Source organism: Scyliorhinus torazame, chromosome 4 (assembly GCF_047496885.1).
Source record: "Scyliorhinus torazame isolate Kashiwa2021f chromosome 4, sScyTor2.1, whole genome shotgun sequence".
NCBI lineage: Eukaryota > Metazoa > Chordata > Chondrichthyes > Carcharhiniformes > Scyliorhinidae > Scyliorhinus > Scyliorhinus torazame.
Genome location: NC_092710.1, coordinates 220,088,248 through 220,108,697, shown reverse-complemented (window position 1 = coordinate 220,108,697; position 20,450 = coordinate 220,088,248). Strand labels below are relative to the sequence as shown.

The window sequence follows — 20,450 nt, the reverse complement described above, 5'->3', positions numbered from 1 at the left end:
AGTGCAGAAGGAGGCCATTCGGCCCATCAAGTCTGCACCGGCTCTTGGAAAGAGCACCCTACCCAAGGTCAACACCTCCACCCTATCCCCATAACCCAGTAAACCCCACACAACACTAAGGGCAATTTTGGACACTAAGGGCAATTTATCATGGCCAATCCACCTAATCTGCACATCTTTGGACTGTGGGAGGAAACCGGAGCACCCGGAGGAAACCCACGCACACACGGGGAGGATGTGCAGACTCCGCACAGACAGTGACCCAAGCCGGAATTGAACCTGGGACCCTGGAGCTGTGAAGCAATTGTGCTATTCACAATGCTACCGTGCTGCCCACAATAGAGGGATACGGACCCAGGAAGTGTAGATGATTTTAGTTTAGGCGGGCAGCATGGTCGGCACGGGCTTTGAGGGCCGAAGGGCCTGTTTCTGTGCTGTACTTTTCTTTGTTCATTGTTCTTGTTTGTTCAATTCCCGCTTGGGTCACTGTCTGTGTGGAGTCTGCACGTTCTCCAGGTGTTTGCTCCGAGTGCTCCGGTTTCCCCAAAAGATGTTCTGTTAGGGAATTAGATATTCTGGTTCCTCCCTCTGTGTACTCAAACAGGCGCCGGAATATGGCGACTAAGGGCTTTTCACAGTAACTTCATTGCAATGTTAATGTAAGCCTACTTGTGACAATAAAGATTATTATTATATTACGTATCCAGCTCTGCCGAGATTCTTGGTCATCAAGGGGGTGATAGGTTATCGGGGGTAGGATGGAGGCAGATTTGAGGCTACATCAGATCAGCCATGATCTTGTTAAATGGCGGAGCAGACTCGAGGGCCTGAATGTTTGATCTCAGTATCAGTATTTTAAAATATTTGCTGCTATTTGAAGGTAGTGGAACAACGCCAGCAACACCCCACTCCCTGCCCCTCCCACACACATGAAAAGCCCAAATGCCACTCCATCAAATACAAAAGTATGGCAGTTGAATGCTTTCCAAAAAAAAAATCTGTCATTTCTTTGAAACTTGTAGCCACCTAAAATGGCTGATTCCCGATTAATTTGGCCAAAACCCGATTTAAAATGGCTAACCAGAAAGGCTAATGGGAAAAGCAGCCAACAGGACACAAACGGACAGCTGCAGACAGAATAGCATATTCGGCTCTGGGGAAGTCGGCCCAGATCGATACTCAAGACAATTAGCAGCACATCAACCCAGCCATCTGCAGTTTAATCGGCTATCCCCGGGAACAATTGCAACATATTAGCAATTGAATTCCGGGCCAGACCTGTCGGCGCCTGCAGTGGCCGAAACAAAGACAGGTGAACGACCACCCCCCGATCGAGGAATCGCCCCGTTATTGGACGTATCGAACCCAGTGATTGGGAACAAGTCCAATCACTTGGGACTCAGGGTCAAGGGCCGCCCCGAGAGGCGGGAAGCCCCTGGGCCCTATAAAGTAAGGGGCCAAGTTCAGATCGCTCTCACTCTCCCTTCTTCTCCTGCTCGAGACCTTCGCAAGAACATCAACAAAGAAACAGTAAGTTTGACTCCAGCGATCGCTACCCGATAAGGACTCCTAGCCATCGACCTGTATCAGCCTTTTTGCATCCCGCAGGCCAGATCCGATTCGATAAGCCATTCGTTTCTCTGACCTGGTGGGCCCTTCCTAAAGTTAAGTATTGGCCAGTAGTGATAGGTTTCTGTATAGATAGTAGGATTATTGTGTAAGCATTACTTGTTGTATATAATAAATGACCGTTGATTTCAATCTTACTAAGCGATGTGCTGACTTATTAATCATAACTCGAGCTTGAACCATGTGGCAGTATCAGAAAGATACCTGGCGACTCGTGAGCAAAGGTGACATAATCAGAGCTAATAAACTAAGGCTAAAAAGAGCAACAAACTGCAGACCACGATCATGGGCTCAAATGCAGATGGAGCCCACTTTGATACTTTGAGAGATTGCCCAGACCGACATCTGCTGACCTCATGCGGTGTCCCAGTTTAATATCAATCCTACCTGGCATGTCACCACCGATTATAGAGTGGCAACATGCTGGAAGGCCCACCCTAGTAAAACAAGATAAAACCATTTCTTGTTTAATTCCAGTGACTGGTCCCACTGCCTAAGACAATAATCCAGTTTACAATATTCTGAAGCTTCCTCCATTGGTAGCTCAGATCATTTTATGTGTGCTTGGATATCACTACTTCAATGGCAGCTTGCTGGTGAATGGCCTGCCTGAAATAAGGAGCAAGTGGCAATTTGCATTTTTCCATGGAACCAAAATAAAGGAGAATCACAGGGTGGAATTCCCCCATCTGGGACAAGATCCCATGGCGGAGGCGGGAATGTGGAGTGTTTCCCACCGCAAAGGCTGGGCTTCCGGCCCTGAACTCATGCAACTGGGTGTTTGGCACCGTTTTCCATGGCAGGGAAGACCAGGGGCGTCATTCTCCGACCCCCCAGCGGGTCGGAGATTGGCCGTTGGCCGCCGTGAATCCCGCCCCCGCCGGTTGCCGAACTCTCCGGTACCAGAGATTGGGCGGGGGCGGGAATCGGGCCGCGCCGGTTGGCGGGCCACCCCGCTCAATTCTCCGGTCCGGATGTGCCAAAGTCCCGCCGAGAAATTGCCTGTCCCGCCGGCGTAAATTAAAGTAGGTATTTACCGGCGGGACAAGGTGGCGTGGGCGGGCTCCGGGGTCCTGGGAGGGGTGCGGGGAGATCTGACCCCGGGGGGTGCCCCCACGGTGGCCTGGCCCGCTATCGGGGCCCACCGTGGGGCACTCTTTCCCTTCCGCCTCCACCACGGTCTCCACCATGGCGGAGGCGAAAGAGACTCTCCCCACTGCGCATGCGCGGGAAACTGTCAGCGGCCGCTGACACTCCCGCGCATGCGCCGCCCGGGGATGTCATTTCCGCGCCAGCTGGCAGGGCAACAAATGCCGTTTCCGCCAGCTGGCGGGGCGGAAATCCCTCCGGCGCCGGCCTAGCCCCTCAATGTCGGGGCTCGGCCCCCAAAGATGAGCATTTCGCACCTTTGGTGCGGCGCGATGCCCGTCTGATTGGCGCCTTTTGGGCGCCAGTCGGCGGACATCGCGCCGTTGGGGGAGAATTTCGCCCCTGATGTGTCGCAGTCTGCCATCCTATCTGGGTGCCATAATTGAAAAGGTGCCCAACATCACTGACCGACCACTATTGAAGAAAGAAGATGGACCTCTTAAAAATGAACATGTATCTTTAGGACCACTCTGTGGCAGGGAAATGGACCTACTGTGAAAGAAGATGAATCTGCAGGAACATTGAGGCTGGAAGATGGACCTCCTTGATGATGGTGAATCTGAAAGGTCCACCTGTAAATGCGGCCCCTGCCCACTGCTGTGGTGTTCCAAGGTTGCTAGTGGCTTCCATCCTGAACTCTGGAGGTAGCCCCAGGAATTTGTGAGGTGAGTCCTGACTTCTGCAAGCCATGTTGCTCCATGGACTTGTGGAGAATCGGGAGTGGGTGGAAGATTCCAGTCAGGCTTTCACTTGCTTCCCATTAGCGGGATGCAAATCAGTTTCACGCTGAATCCCAGCGGGTATCCTGATCCACGATGGAGGGCACCAGCAGGAAATGTTTTCAGTCCCGCTGTTGAACCTGCCAGTAGGGGGCCATGGGAGAATTCCACCCTCAATGTCTTTTATAATTGAATTCATTGATTCTTGCAGGATTCTGAGAATGCAGTCTCAAATGATACTGAATGACAAACCTTTCTGGACAAACTGAACTAGTAATCCTCTAGAGAACATGGGATTGCCCTACTTGAGAATTTAAATTCTGTTTAAATAAAAAGTGTTAACTGTGACCTTGGATTCTTTCATATTGTTTTAAAAATCCAACATCCTTGAGGGAATGAAAACTGCTGTCTTTATCTCTGCTGGTCTATATGTGATTGTAAACCCATAGTAATCTGGTTGACTTTTAATTGACCTCTGAAGTGGTCTGGAAAGTCACTTTAATTGAATGAAACTGCTAGAGAGATGCAAGGCAACCCCACAACTACCTGCTCAGAGCCTCGGGATGGGTAATAAATGCCTGCTGTGCTAGCAACATTCATATCCTCAAAATGAATAATAAAAAGAGCCCGAGGGATTTTTAATGAGAAAAGTGTAGACTTTGAGGAGATTTGATTGATGCCTTTAAAATAATGATGTGGAGATGCCGGCGTTGGACTGGGGTGAGCACAGTAAGAAGTCTTACAGCACCAGGTTAAAGTCCAACAGGTTTGTTTCGATGTCACTAGCTTTCGGAGCGCTGCTCCTTCCTCAGGTGAATGAAGAGGTATGTTCCTGCCTTTAAAATAAAGAAAGGTTCATACTCAATCTGCATGCATTGGCTGTTTGAGCTAAGCGCATTCGGAGGGATCTGAAGCTGATGATACTCTGAAAAAAGTTGCATCTAACATCTAATTTCACCTTTGACTTGTGTAGTACAAGTCAAACACGAAATTAGTTGTTAGAGGCAACTTTTTTCAGCGTATCATCACCTGCTGGAACAAGTTTCACAGAACTACATAGAATCTACAACACAGAAGTAGGCCATTCAGCCCGACTAGTTTGTGGCAGCATTTGTGCTGTGGCGAATGTAGTAAGTGTAGATTTATTGCAGAGTATTTTTCCAAATAAGCCTCTCTAGATTTTCTCGGTCTCCTTTTTTAAAATCTCTACCAGGATTTTATTTGATATCTGGGTGGAAGATAAGTCAAATGGAAATGATGAACAAACACATAGAACATACAGTGCAGAAGGAGGCCATTCGGCCTATCGAGACTACACCGACTCACTTAAGCCCTCACTTCCACCCTAGCGCCGTAGCCCAATAACCCCTCCTAACCTTTTGGACACGAAGGGCAATTTAGCATGGCCAAACCACCTAACCTGCACATCTTTGGACTGTGGGAGGAAACCGGAGCACCCGGAGGAAACCCACACAGACACGGGGAGAACGTGCAGACTCCGCACAGACAGTGACCCAACGGGGAATCGAACCTGGGACCCTGGCGCTGTGAAGCCACAATGCTATCCACTGTGCTACCGTGCTGCCCTTAACATGGAACATTGTAATTACACCATGACAGTTTCAATGGGCCGACTTGTCCTATCCTGTCCTTTGTTTTTGTACATCCACTTTCTAACCATTCTATTAGGAGGTATTCTTTGGAATGGGACCCACTGCCATAGAAAAAGGAGGGCAGAGTGGAATGATCAATGAAAACAGAATTTGATGCCTTGTTTTCTGGTAGGGGGTCAGTGCTGGGGTATTGTTATCAGTAGACTAGCAGGCCTCAGATGTGTGGAGCTTTTTCCAGAGTTGTAAAGAGGAAAAATACAAATCCTGGAAGGACACAGCAGTTCTATCAGAGTAGTTACTTAATTACAATTCCGGAAGGTAGGTCTGGATGAGAAAGCCCAGCCAGACAATTTTAGCTTGGGTAATGTAATTTTTGTTCTGATCAGTCTACTGAGCTAATTTTAATTGGATTGTATCTTTATCATAAAGTGAAAACTATGGAAATATTTTCGTTTAGAACAATTGCAACATTGAAACTCCCTATTTTCCAAACCTACAATATTCTGAGAAATATTCCATCCTTCACCAATGAAGAATGTAGCTGGGACAGGTTTAATAGTTCTAAGTAATCATCACGAACCTTGGAGATTATTTAATTCTTATGTTCCGCTGATGCTTTTGGCAACCTTAATGAAATTTGAAATGAGTTACAAGCCTTCCAGTGTAACTATATTGTCAGATAATTGCATTTGTGCATTAAAGCCCTGTTGAAAGATTGAGAATTTTTTAACTGACAGCTGTTCATTCAAGACGTATGGTGGATTATATACTTTCTAAGTAGCAATTTATTTGGTTGCTGTTATTAAAAAAAAATCCTACTATAATGAAGAAACGATGAAACAACTTGGCAAATTCTTTAGGCACTGGGGACATGGCAACAAATTATGCAGCTTGGTTTAAAATATTTCCAGAGCCCTAGAATGGATAAAAAGCTGAGTGTAGATTAATCAACCCTCGCACTTCAGAAGCTATCATCACTTTTTCTTGACTTGTTATTATATCATTCCACTGCAGTATCTGGATAGTCCACGAAGGATGTTCAAATGGGGCAGACGTTATTACTGCAGTTCCTGAGAGCTCAGCCTGACGTCGAGTACTATTTCAAATCAATGCTCATAACCAAGATGAAAAGTTTGAAAACATGACAGCACTGCCGATGAGCTAAAAGTGTAGATGACAAATTGTGCTAAATCTGTTGGGGTTATTCAGAAGGATCACAAGTGGCTCAAAGTTTATTATTGCAAAAGGACATTTATTGTTTTAAAAATAATTACTGTGATTGACAGGATGAATGGTGGTGCCATAAAGGTGGCAGAAATGATTTGAGGTAACTGTAGATGAGTCTGAAAAATGACTTTGCAACAAGAAATAACTATTAATAAAGCTGTCAGAATGTTGGGAAATTAGCCTAAAGGTCAATTCTATATAATTCAGCAGTTTTGAATATTGCATTCACTTTTGAGCATCATGCTTCCCAAAAGGATAATGATACTCTAGCAAGTGTACAAGACATTTGGGGAAATTAAGAAAATGAAATGCCCAACTTTCCTTATTTTCTTTCAGGTTGAAAGAGATACAAGGACTTCATGTCCTAAAGAACTAAATGTTCAGAATTCACGGCCACAGTTAAATAAGTCCTGAGATCTACCCACCTCGCAACGTCTCGCAAAATCCAACGAGACCTCGCGACACATTGCAATGTAAATCCCGCCCATTGTAGACGAGATCACTTGGCAAATCTGCATATTAGAGCGAGACAGCAAGCCTCATTCTATTGTGCAGATTCCCGAGGTAGCTGAGGCTTTGGGATTCATCCCCTTCGCTTCGGAGATCTCGGGTGAGCGCCATTCAGCACTGGTCCCCACAAACGGGGATCAGATGGAACGGCACTTGTGGGGGTCTCCCAAGCGATCGGAGGCCCTACATACATGCAAGTTGGGGATGGTGGTGCCCAGGTGGCATTGCCAGGTGTTGGCACTCCACTGAAGCATTGCCCCACTACAGAGGAAGCAGCTGATCAGCAGAGTTCACCCCAACTGGAGGACACCTGCACCATGGCCTTTGGAACCCTCCCTGGTTCTCTGCCCCTCTCAGGGCAGCAAGTTCACTAGTTCCCCATCCCTCCGGATTGCCAGCTGTCTCCTCCTTGTGAGCCTGGCAGCACAGATGATGTTCAGGAGGGCAGGCTTCGGTTTTCTGGCCCACCCTAGGGAAGAGGGTGTCGCTCCACTCCTCACTGGCGTGAAACTGTGGGCCCAACCTCGGAGGACGTCTTCGGTGAGCCATCCTGGTGGCTATCGTGAGTGTGTGTAAACTGGAATGCTTAAAAACATTTCCATCTGCCAGGCTCTTCAGCACGAACTCTGGCCCCAGTGTTAGGAATGCCTGCTGGGCCGGGAATTGCTTTGAATTTGTGCCGGCGGAGTACTGGCATATTTTCATGTCCTGCCTTTCTTACGGCATAGCGCCCACAACGGGAACGCAAATCACATGAGATTCATTCCGGACGGCAACTCTTGTGGTAGAGAGCGGGAATTGCCGCAAGCTTCCTGACGCTCGACAAGGTGAGGCTGTCACTGGTATCAAACGTTAATTGCTCTACTTAACGAGGTCCCACGGGCTTCACGCTGCAAATGATGGTCCCGCCGACTGATTTACTGCCAGCAAGGGGGAGCAACCCATAAACCGATCGCGCAGAGCAAACCCCACACAGCGTGCAGTCATGCTGAGAAGACCAACCCCATGATTCAAGGATACCGTCCTGGCCAGATTGTTGGACGCGGTTCAGTCCAGATGGTATGCCCTGCCTCGAGACGTTTGGAGGGTCAGCCACAGGGCAGCCAGTGTCGTCTGGGAGGAAGTGGCAGTGGCCATCAGCCCAGGGAGTGTCACCAGGAGAATCTTCATTGGGCCACACTGATTGGTTGACTCTGGCCCCTTGTGCCTCCAGGCTCTTTGCCTTGGAGTGAAGATGGCCAATCACCTTCTCGGTTCTCCACAGCACCTATTCTGCCAGCTTCACATTTTTTAAAAGGTGCACTAATTGGCACCCGCGTGACCACTTGCTGGGGAGGTGGTTAGATCACGGGAGGCCGCAAGATAGGGGGTCGCTCCTGTTAATGGTATGGCGATTGCGCTTAATGGTGATTTAACGTTTTCTCGCCACACCACAATAGGAGTGGACTGGTTAGATCGCAAACCAATTAGCGCCCGGCGTGGTTCCCGATTTTGCCTCTCTTGCGATCTAATGACCGCCCCGCACTCTCGCTTAAGCATGACACTGCTTTGTCCTTGGTCTCCCAAATGGAGAATCCTACCTAGATCCAACTTTTCAAGTTTAGATTAATAGCCCCTCAGCCCTGCACTCTTTGCCAACAAGAAGGACTAGAGCAGCATAAAGGAATACTCTCAGCTCCAAGCCACTCGCCATGTCGAAGTGGGAATTTCATTAGGTCAAGATTCTGGAATTCTCCATCATGAAATACCATTACCACAGGGACAGCAGTGATTCAGGTAGAAATCCCACCACCTCCTTTTTTGGACAATTGGAGGAAGGACTGTAAATTCAACCTTCCCATACCAGCCTCCCCGAACAGGCGCCGGAATGTGGCGACTAGGGGCTTTTCACAGTAACTTCATTGAAGCCTACTTGCGACAATAAGCGATTTTCATTTTTTCATTTTTCAATAAATGTAAAAACGAAATACACCCCAGGAAACTCTGCAGAGTCTCCAATGTATGCAGCTTTGAAACTATTAACCAGGCTCATTATTCCTCCTTGCTTTTTAAATAACATTAAAGATCAATAGATAATGTACTCAGGGGATGCACCCCTGCTGCAGCTGAATTGCAAAACAAGTCGTAACAACCCCCATTTTACCCTCACCCAACTTGCCTTTCAATTGAAGCCAATAGTTTTGTTATGGAATTAAATGTTGAATTAAAAATATCTGATAGTTGATTATAATTATAACCATTATTAATAATTCATACATTCACTTTTGGGTTTCAATGAAATATCTCAATGACAATAATTATGTTGGGCTTTCTTCTGATTATTTTGTCCTTAATGAAAGAGCAAAGGAGCCAACTAGGTTAAGGATTTTTCGAATAGCTTTTTTAACAATAAATCATCCACAAAGAGCTTTGATCTGCTTGGATCACCAAAATGGAACTTCTCTATTGCTGGAGTTTTGAAATAAACAGCTCCATTTCTTGAAAGAATACTTTCTTGACACTGAGGATCAAAGCGATAGCAGGTTAATAATTGTCTTCTTCCCACGGATGGATCAGTGATGTTGTGCAATGACAGAAGATTGTAGTTTAGAAAACAGTGCCACAGTGTCCCACAATTACATTCTTGCCAAGGCCTCACGGAAGTGCGACAGTTGTCAGAGAAGTAGTTAGCATAACAAAGAATGATCATACAATGCTGTTATTTTGTAGCACTGAAGACTGTGTAGGTTGGGAAGTGCAAAAGAGAACATGGCTTGAATTGTCTAATGAAATTATCCTTCAGCTTTATCAGAGTGTGCAGATCAGAAGTATCTTCAGTTGTCGTAGTTGGGTTGATTGCTAATACATTGATTTCCTTTTCTTCTGTAAATATGCTGCTGTTGACCAGTTTGGTTGAAATTTGAGATATTCTGTACAGCCATGTTTGAAGAAGGAAGAATGATTGCAATAGGAAATGATCTTCTGAAGTGGGATTTAAAATGACAAAAGGGGAACTGTTATGTTGCATCTAATTCTAAGTACCTGCAACAAAGTATTTGACTTAAATGTACTTGAGGCTAAACTGGATACTGAAATTAAACTGTTTCATTACCATCACTAATATTGTCCATATTAATATCCACAAAACACACTACAGAAATAATGACTATGGCTAACTGTTAAAATTTCTATTCCTAATTTCAGTGCCTCGTAATGATTATTCAGACTTCAGTTTCAAAACAAATAAACCCTCCTCATTATCGACCACCAGTGAAGTCTCAGTTTCTACTTTGCCATCGGTAAGCTTCTGAGAATATGAACCATTTCACCTTGCCGTGCATCATGCAAAATCAATTGTAGTCCAATAGATATTGTATAATTATGAGTGACGATTTTGGAGCTCGCACCAGTCATGCATGGGATCGGCAACGCGGGGGGGAAATTCAGAGAGAATGAGGAAACCTGGGGCGGGATTCTCCCCCACCCGGCGGGGCGGGGGGTCCCGGCGTGATGGAGTGGCGGGAACCACTCCAGCATCGGGCTGCCCCAAAGGTGCGGAAGTCTCCACACCTTTAGGGGCCAAACCCTCACCGGTTGGCGGAAAGGCCTTTGGCGCCACGCCAGCCAGGGCCGAAAGGTCTTCGCTGGGCGACGTGTGTCCGCGCATGCGCGGGAGCGTCAGCGGCTGCTGACGTCATCCCCGCGCATGTGCAGGGGAGGGGGTCTCTTCTGCCTCCGCCACAGTGAAGACCATAGCGAAGGCGGAAGAAAAAGAGTGCCCCCATGGCACATGCCTGCCCACGGATCGGTGGGCCCTGATCGCAAGCCAGGCCACCATGGGGCCACACACCGGGGCCAGATAGTCCCGCGCCCCCCCCCCCCAGGACCCCGGAGCCCACGTCTTGTCCCGCCGTTCAAAAGGTGGTTTAATCCACGCTGGCGGGACAGGCATTCCAGCAGCGGGACTTTGGCCCATCGTGGGCCGGAGAATCGGCGGGGGTGGGCACACCGACCAGCGCAGCGCGATTTCGGCCCCCGCCGACCAGCACGGCGCGATTCCCGCCCCCGCCAAATCTCTGGTGGCGGAGACTTCGGGACACGGCGGGGGCGGGATTCACGCCAGCCCCCGGCAATTCTCTGACCCGGCGGGGGGTCAGAGAATCCTGCCCCTGATTCTCTCCAGAGAGACCATGATTCACGATTTTCCCCTCCGCTTGCTGCCAGGTCATGAGGTCCACGCTCTTCATTTGAAGAGATTTTAATGCACTTAAATATTGTTATCGGGCCCCCGCAGTGGTCAGTATAGCCTTCGGGGGACGGGGAACATTCCTGGGCAGTGGTCTGGCACTGACACCTGGCACAGGTTGGCATTGCCAGGTTGACAGTGTTAAGCTGGCAGTGCCAACCTGTGCCAGGGAGTAGTGCCAGGCGAGGGTCCCAGTGGGAACCCAATGGGAGGGGTTCATCTATGTATGACTGAGGTTGGGGGGGGTGGATTTCCAGCGATACTTCTGCGCTGGTGGTGGGGGTATGCCAGTGATGATTGCCGAGGTGGAGAGGAGAGCTCCGAAAACTCTGTTGTGTGGGCTGTTAGTTCTCAGTGCTGATTGGGGCACCCTTTAAAGATGATGCCCCGATCTCTGTGTAGCCCGTTGCTGGTTCTATCAGCCCCGTCCCGTTAGAGCGATGGCATAATCCACGCCCGCTCATTTTTTTCTCTTTAAAGAGGCTCAATATCTGCAGAGAAAACGGGTTTCTGCAACAGCAACGTTACACACCAGTTTCCGTCAGTCATAGTCATAGAGGTCTGCAGCACAGAAAAGGCCCTTAGGCCCATTGCCTCTGTGCCGGTCAAAATTAACCACTTAAGTATTCTGATTCCATTTTCCAGTCTTGGCCCATAGTCTTGTATGCCTTGATATCACAAGTACACATCTAAATACTTCTTAAATGTTATGAGGGTCTCAGGAAGTGAGTCTGAGCCTGACACGGCCAAAGTCCGGTAAGATTCCACCCATGCAAAGTATTAATTTGCTCCTGTAAATATTGCGTTGCTTAAAGAATAGATTACCCCTCTGAGATGGACAGCCAAGAACCAGTAATGCACCATCTCATGTGGTTTATATTTGTCTTCAAAGTTAAATGCTCTGTTAATATCCCATTCTTGCAATGTAAATAGAAAGCCCCTTGTTGGTTTGGAGCTGAGCATTTATTTTATTATTGATGTGTACGAAACATTTATTATTGATGTGTATAAAATCCATCATGTGTGAAAAATAAACATTAGGCTTTCTTCTACATAAAAATTTCAATAGCTTTACTGATTTATGATTCTGATTCTTGCTAGAATGATCCACAAAATGAAGAATATGATTATTTTGATGATTTAACATCCGAATCTAGCTTTGGATCAGACATCCTGAAGCAGACAGATGTGTCTATTGGTTCAAATCTTCAATCTTCCAAGGTGAGTCAGGCTGTGAATATGTTCAGGTGCTTCCATGCTATACTAAAATTAAACAGGCTATCTGGTTATTTTTGTTCAGGCAATGAAGTCGTCAGATTTTGCATTGGGGCCACTTGCTTGATTGAGTACTAATTATCACCATCACAGAATGCCAATCAAATCAATGATCTATGATCTCTGATTTATGAATCTATGAATTTGGCATGTGTGACCATGGAGGAAGGAGTCTCACCCTGCTTCACTCAGATTGGCCCTATTGTTGGACCAAACCTTTTGTATTGTCGCAAAGCAATACTAGTGGATTGATGCTACATATATCATTTGATATACAGATATTGCTAATGTATGAGATATACAGCAAAACTGTGAATGCAAGAAATCTGAAGCTTATAAAAATTAGAAATTGTTGCATTTTCACCGTGGGTAAATCAGCACTTGAAGGAGAAAGCTTATGACACACAAAAATAATCACAATGGGAACGCAGTTGGACACGAAGTTTGCATTATGTCAGCTATACCTGAATCCAATATTCTCAGAATTGTACTGTGAAGAATGAGAAATGTACATAAAATTAAAATTTTTGAAATGGTGACGATCCCAGTGAAAGTTTGAGTCCTCTGATCATCTTTTAAAAATTTTCCCTGTTGTTTTGATTTCCATCCCAATGAACCCCTTCACCACTTTTCCTGAAGAATAAATATTTCAGTAATTCAATGCATAGGGTAGCACTCAGTAAATTCCCTGGTTTACAAATGCCGTTGTGGAACATTTCACATCTAGCCAAGAAGACAGACATCCCATTTGAAAGACAATACAATACTCTCTCGGTGCTGCATGGATTGCCTCTCTTAATTGCACTGTGACTAACTGCACCGCAAGGGCTACTGCAGTTCAAGAAAGCAGGTGGTCATCAACATTTAAGGGCAGTTAGGATTGAACACCAAATGCTGACCTTCCCAGTGGCATCAATATCCAAGGAATTAATAAAATAATAACATTGAAGCCTCAGCCGAGATTATGTATTCAGGTCCTGGAGTGGGTGTTGAACTCCCCAACCTGCTGACTCAAAATGCAAGAGTGCTCCCACTGAATCAAAATCATAATTAGCAATAGAAAAAGTCACTCTCGTCACCACCCACCTTTCCATCTCTAATGCTTAATTCCTTTAAATAAAATGTATCAGAGTCCTTCTTGTTTATTTGCTTTGTTCCCAGTTTCATAGAATTATAAAATTTACAGTGCAGTGGAGGCCATTCGGCCGATTGAGTCTGCATTGTCCCTCGGGAAGAGCACTCTTTTCTTTTCTATTATTCCATGGACCCACTTTGGAACATGCCTTTAAGCAGAGGACTCAAGCTGAACCATGCTGCTTGTCAGGACATTGTGTAGCTTGGTTTTGTATTTTGGAGAGGAGAAACAGACTTATCAGTGCGAGTGAATCTTAGGAACCAGCTTTGGAGTAAGTCAGCTCGATTGGCTAACAGGCAACAGTGGGTTGGTCAGGAACATTGCTCTGTCTGACAACAGTCAGAGATTGGTTCCTGTCTGATGCTTCATGAGAGAACTGGGCAGACGTGTTTGACCTTGGATGTGAAAGGGACAGTCTCTCTCTCTCCCTCTCGCTGCTGAAGTGAAGAACTGCTTTATTGCTCTAAAACCTATGAATGCCTTGCACATCTTTGCTGTAAACCGGAAATAATGCTGAATTTACAGGGAAAGCAGACAACCATGCCAGAGAAAAGTATCTCAAGCCTAGAAGGAAGAAATCCTGAAACGAAAGCTGGACCTCAGAACGACATAACTTGAAGTCATCCCGCTACATCAAAGATCCCTTATCCTTCTATTTTTATTATTATTTACCTCTCAATCATCCTTTACCCTCTGTGTTGCTTGTCTGTGTGTGTGTTTGTAGAGAGAGTAGGTGAGAGGGGTTTACAGATGGGGAGGGTTGAAGGAGTATTAAATGGTCAGTTACTTTTTTTGTCAATTTAATTATAATACTGTACATAATAAAAGGTTCCATGTGTTAAAGTTACAAAACCTGATGACTGTGCTCAGCCTAGGACCTCAGGTATTTAAAAAAACATCTAGTTTTACTTGCGTTGTGACTCCAGGGCTGGAATTGTCTATGCACTAGCCCAGGGTGTTATGGTAAATGTTGTATTTAATTAGTTTGCCTGGGTAACAATAGTCGAAAAGGTATTTTATTGTGTGAAGTATTTTGAAACATTTCAATGTAATATGGCACGGTTCCCATTAAATATTTTAAATCAATGGACAATTGAACACCAGTGTTAGAAAGAATAAAACAGTTAAGTGTGAGACATAGGTTTGGTTGATAGGAAAATGTTAAGGTTTAGTACAGAAAGATTGGATATTGCTGTTCCCACTCTCCAGTATGAGGCAGCACAGAACAAAGGAAAATCAGAAAATGCGGGAAACTCCGCAGGTCAAACGACAGCTGCTGAGGGAACATGGAAGTCAACAAGTTGGAGGTACAGACCCTTTGCCTGACTAGAAGAGGGTCAGAGCAAGGGGAAACATGATTGGGAGGGGAGAAAACAAAATCACACACAAACCAGCAACCCCAATAACCACACCCCACCTCCAGTCAGCCTTATAGTAAAGAGGGGGAAGACTGAAAAGCAGCAGTTTTAACAGATTCAAACACTGAGCATATATATCAGGCGGTTAAAGGGAGCTAATGAAGAAATGTGGATGTTTGAGAACTGTGCATGCATTTTGTAAGGCACGAGTACTTAATTCTAAATGCTGAATTATTAGAGATTTCAATTCTATTGCTGTCAAAAGTCATACAGTAGTTCCATAAAAAAACCTAGAATGTTGGTACATAAATAGATATTCTTAACACAATGTACATTATTGGAAGTTAATGGTATAATGGTTATATTATTGGATCAGTAAATATGTAAGTTCAAATCCCACAATGCTATGAAAGATCTTACATTCATATATTACTTGTCACATCGTTACGATGTGCTCAAGTATTTCAAAGTCGGTGAAGTATTTTAGAAGGGCAAATGTTATAATAATCAAACAATATGAAGTACCACAATGAGCAGTGAGATAAATGAACACACTTCTATTTTAATAGTGTTGGCTGGGAATTCAATATTTGTCAGCACACCTCATTTCTCTGACCAATATCATAGGAGAATCTATGTTCACTTGAGCAGACTGATGAGGCCTCAGTTTAACATCTTATTTTAAAGAGAACACCAAAAACAGTGCAACATGCCCTCAATACTGCATAGCTATGTCATGTTAGACTAAACTTTCTTCTAAATTAGAGACTTTTGGTTACGATCACTAAATAAAGACTGGCCTTTATAAAGGTTATTTATCTGCTGGCATCAGGAACACATGAACAAGGAAACTGTTAGATGTTTTCAAATTCTAATTAGTTCACTTATACTCAATTCATTACAACCAATTTTTGGTTGTTTGCCACACAAAACCAGATTGCGTTTTTGACTTTAGGGTGCAATTCTCTCCTTTGCAGACTACATGCCCTGGCCAGGTGGAAAATTGAAGTGATTCCTGCTGGTGCTCAGAGCGACACTGAGGCACTTATAAAATCTATTTCACAGGATCAGGGTTCTCGTGCCATTCCATGGCACATAGTAAATGTTTTAAAGAGGATTGGGGTTTTCACTGGCCCTGAGAGGGGTGGGGCCTAATCTCTCTGACTGGTCCGACTCCTCGGAGATCTGGGTGCCCTGTTCTCAGAATACTGTTACAGCACCCCTCCCCCCGCTCCCTGATTGTTGGCAAGCCCTCCCCAGCATGTTGTGCTCCAAGGGGTGCAATGGGGTGAGTACCATCCCTAAAACTGTCTTTCTTAGAAGGTCTTCAGAACAAAGACTAACTGTAGTTAGAGAAACAGCTGCTCCTTGGAGTTATATAGAGCTATATAAATAAACAATGGTAATCCTTCCTTTGAAACTGCCTGGACCTGTCAATCAAAAAGCTTTTAAAAAGCAAGGTCTGTGAAATTGAATGTAAACAATGCAGTTCAAAGCTTTTAGGCTTCAAAGCACGGAGAGAGGTTTCAGTGAGTTAAAGGGCTATGAAGCCGACAGTGAAAAAACACTTCAAAAGTATACTCACAGACACTTGTACTTCCATCTCACAGATCTTTGAACTTGGCATACTGACAGACGGTTAAGGTAAAGGTAAAGTCACCATGGTCCCAGATGACCATAGGTTGCTTTCCCCTTTGAGGTGGTGGTTTAACCTGAGGATCACCACACCTTAGGTGAAAGGCAAAGGCGGGCCTTCATGAATAACCTCAGCTGGTACGAGGTTGAACCCGTACTGCTGGCCTTGTGCATATTAGTTCACAAATGAGCTGTCTAGCCCACTGAGCTAAACCAGCTAAACAGATAGTTGGAAGGGTTTAAGGCTACAGATGGAAAAAAATTCACATAAATCTCAGTAGATTTTAACATTGACATACTAACAACAACATTGAAAGGTTGCAGATGGGAAGACCAGCCAAACAACCGCCATACCAGGAAAGACCCCCGACCCCCACCGCCCATGAAGGAACCCTTCAGCACCTTGGAGGCAAGAGTAGAAAAGGTACTCACACCCTTGCCACCATGCAAAGTTCAAGCCACCAGATCCCTGTTTCATAGGACTTGCACCAATTCACGCCAGCGGGACTCCTGACTGGACAGTGGCATCACAGGAGGCTGCTGAGTCAGGCTTCCAACCTGATAATTGCATTGAAATAGATACAGATCAGAACTTTGCATGTTCCCGGCGGGGTGATATGGGAAAGCTGTCATGGGTGGTAGGGCGGACCAGGTGACTTGCAATGGGTTTGACACCTGGGATGCAACCCTATTTTTGCCCGATGCCCAATACCAGGGGCCATTGTGAATCCTGCCGTGAGCTAGCAGACTCAAAGAATCCTGGGCTTAATGGCATTTGAAATAATCTAGTGGGAAGCTTAGTTGCCAAGATAGCTAGCAATGCGATATTAATGTGGACTTATTGACCATGCTTTGAACTGGACCAGCCATAATCAACACCATTGCTATAAGAGCAGGGCAAAGGTTAACGGACTACTGTTACTTATCTGATAGACAAAGTTACAGGTTGGAAGCCTGACTCAAAAACATGCAGGAAAGAGCAGTTTGTTTCATTGCTCCCCTGTAATATCTATCCTTCCCTCTCGAACTGAAAAGTTCAGAGTAGAAAGTTAAGGAAACACCCACATCGCTAAGTTGCCTGTTCAATCACACATGATTGAGACCTGCTGGGTCGGAGAATCCCCGGGGGGGGGTGCGGCGTGAATCCTGCCCTGCCGCTCCGACGCCGGCTGCCGTATTCTCTGGTGCCGGTTTTCGGGTGGGGATCACGCAATGCCGGTCGGGGGCCGTTTTCCGCGCCCCCCCCCCCCCCCGGCAATTCTCTGGGCCCCGATGGGCCAAGCGGCCGTCGGTTTCTGGCCAGTCCCGCCGGCGTGGATTGGTCATGGTCCCACGCGGCCGAACCTGGTTGGCAGACTGGCTGGTGCAGTCCTCGAGGGGGCGCGGGAGGATCAGGCCCCAGGAGGGGGCCCCAATGGTGGCCTGGCCCGCGATCAGGGCCCACCGGTCTGCGGGCGGGCCTGTGCTGTGGGGGCATTCCTTCCTTCTGCGTTGGCCCCTGTAGGGCTTCGCCATGGCTGGCACAGAGAAGATACCCCCCTGCACATGTGCAGAATACGCCGTCCGGTTTGCACATGCGCTAAACAATGCCGGCAGTTCTGCACATGCGCTAAACCATGCCGGCGGTTCTGTGCATGCGCTAACTGGCACAGGCCCTTCGGCACTGGCTGGTGCGGCGCCAACCCCTCCGGCGCCGGCCTAGCCCCCGGAAGTGCGGAGAATTCCGCAACTTCTGGTTGACCCGATGCCGGAGTGGTTCGCGCCGTACTTGGCGCCGGGCCAATTCACCGATTGCGGTGAATCCCGCTCATAGAGTCAGAGTTTTACAGCACAAAAATAGGCCATTCAGCCCATTGTGTCTGCGCCAGCCAACAAACACTTCTCTATTCTCATCCCATTTCACAGCACTTGGCCCTTACCTTTGGTAGCTAAGCTGTGCTCACCAGATACCCCCCCTCAACAGAGACTCCCCACCAAAGAGGGGGTGACCCAGCAAATCTGTCATGGGGTGGTGACGGAAGTGCATTGTGGGGGGGCGAGGGGAGTCAGCTGCTGGACTTGCTATCAGGCTACCCGCACAAAATGGCGGTCCGATAGCGAAATTTGCGAGGGAATCCCTCACAATCTCCACCATGCAACAATTTGCATGTCAACAGATAGTAATCACCTCTGGATTCTTGCTGCCAGCGCGAGCACAAATTGGAGGCAACTCATCTCTGTCGGGAGAACATTGGTCTGGAGTCCCCAATTACCGAAGCCGAAATCGCATTCGGCAATTGGCTGGAGAATCCCTTTTGACGCAGGTGGCGGCACCTGTTTTCGGATATTCCGCCCCTCCAAATCGGCGTCATCGGTGAGTACGCCGCACACCGTTGGGATGGCCTCAGAATGTCAACTGTGCCCTCCCCTGATGCTCCGCCCCCGATGGGCTGACTTTCCGACAGCGTGGATCACTTGTGCTCTGAGTTTTCGTTAACCTCGCATGGCGGCTGCGGTATGTGTCCAGCGCCGCCACAGTCGGCAGAGGAGGAGGGGAGCCGCTCCACTGGCCAGGGGTGCTTTGGTGGGGGCTGGTGGGGGGGTGGTCCGGTGGTGGTGAGGGGGGTGACAGGGGGGCACTATCTGGCAGGCTGGCTCCATGCGCGGCCGGCGCCATGTTGTATAGCTCGACCGCTGCAGGTCGCCGCCGTGCACATGCGCGGCCATGGACCCGACAGTTCTCCATCCATATCTGCAGGCTAAGCTGCGGGGTTTTCCATGGAGCGGCTGCTAGCCCCCCACCGGACTGAGCATCGGCGCCGACTTTCTGGTCGTAATACTAGACATATGCTCTGGACATAGCCTCAAAATTGGAGAATCCAGCCCATAGTCTCCCAAATGGAGAATTTAGCCCATTATCCTCCTTTGAGAAAGCCATACTGACTATGCTTGATTAATCCTTACCTCTCTAAGTGAAGATTAATTCTTGTATCAGAATTTTTTCCTACCACTGACGTTAGACTCACTGGCCTTTAATTCTCCAGTTTATCTCTACTTTCCTTCCTGAGTAATGGTACCACATTAACCATCCTCCAGTCCTCTGGTACCTCTCGTGTGGCCAGAGAAGATTTGAAAATTAACGTCAGAACCCCTGCAATCTCCCCCTTGCCTTACACAGCAGCTTTGGATAGATTTTGTCTGGGCCTGGGGATTTATCCGTTAATACCTCCCTCTGAATGCTTATTTGTTCAGTTATATCACAATCCCCCTCCCTTATTTCAATACCTACATTGTCCTTCACCGTGAACACAAATGCAAAAAACTAATTTAAAACCTCACCCACGTTTTACGGCTCCTCACACAGATTGCCACTTTGATCCCTAAGGGGCACTACTCTTTCCCTGTTTTCCTTCTTACCTTTAATATACTTATAACACAGGGCAGCACGGTGGAGCACTGGTTAGCACTGCTGCCTCACAACGCCGAGGACCTGGGTTTGATCCTGGCCCCGGGTCACTGTCCATGTGGAGTTTGCACATTCTCCCTGTGTCTGCATGGGTCTCACCCCCACAACCCAAAGATGTGCAGGGAAGGTGAATTGGCCATCATAAATTGCCCCTTAATTGGAAAAAAATGAAGTGGGTACTTTGAATTTATTTTTTAAACAAAATATATATATATATACTTATAAAATGCTTAATATACTTATAAAACATAATTTTATTTGGAAATTCCTTCATCAACTCCAGGCTAAAGTCCTATAGCAGCTTTCTAAGATCAAAATGGGGAGAACTGGCATGTACAGATAGCAGTGGTTAAAAGATCAGGATAGCTCGTTTCAAGGTAGATACGGATGAACAGTAAATATGACATTGCCTGTGTTGCCTATATCCTGAAGCCAAATTACAAAAATATATATTTGACCCCATTTGCTAAATCTGCCTGTTTGTTTCTGAAATTGGAAGCAGACATCTATAAAGAAATGATACAAATCGT

The 20,450-nt window shown here is 46.6% G+C and overlaps 1 protein-coding gene across 1 annotated transcript in view; it reads left to right on the top strand.

Annotated features, from left to right (window-relative positions):
- LOC140410770 (synaptotagmin-like protein 2) overlaps positions 1-20,450 on the top strand; it is a 361,907-nt gene that overhangs the window by 290,732 nt on the left and 50,725 nt on the right. The window contains exons 8-9 of the mRNA XM_072499365.1: positions 10,031-10,125; positions 12,174-12,293. Of these exons, the coding sequence (XP_072355466.1) occupies positions 10,031-10,125; positions 12,174-12,293 (215 nt within the window). The remainder of the gene's footprint in view (positions 1-10,030; positions 10,126-12,173; positions 12,294-20,450) is intronic.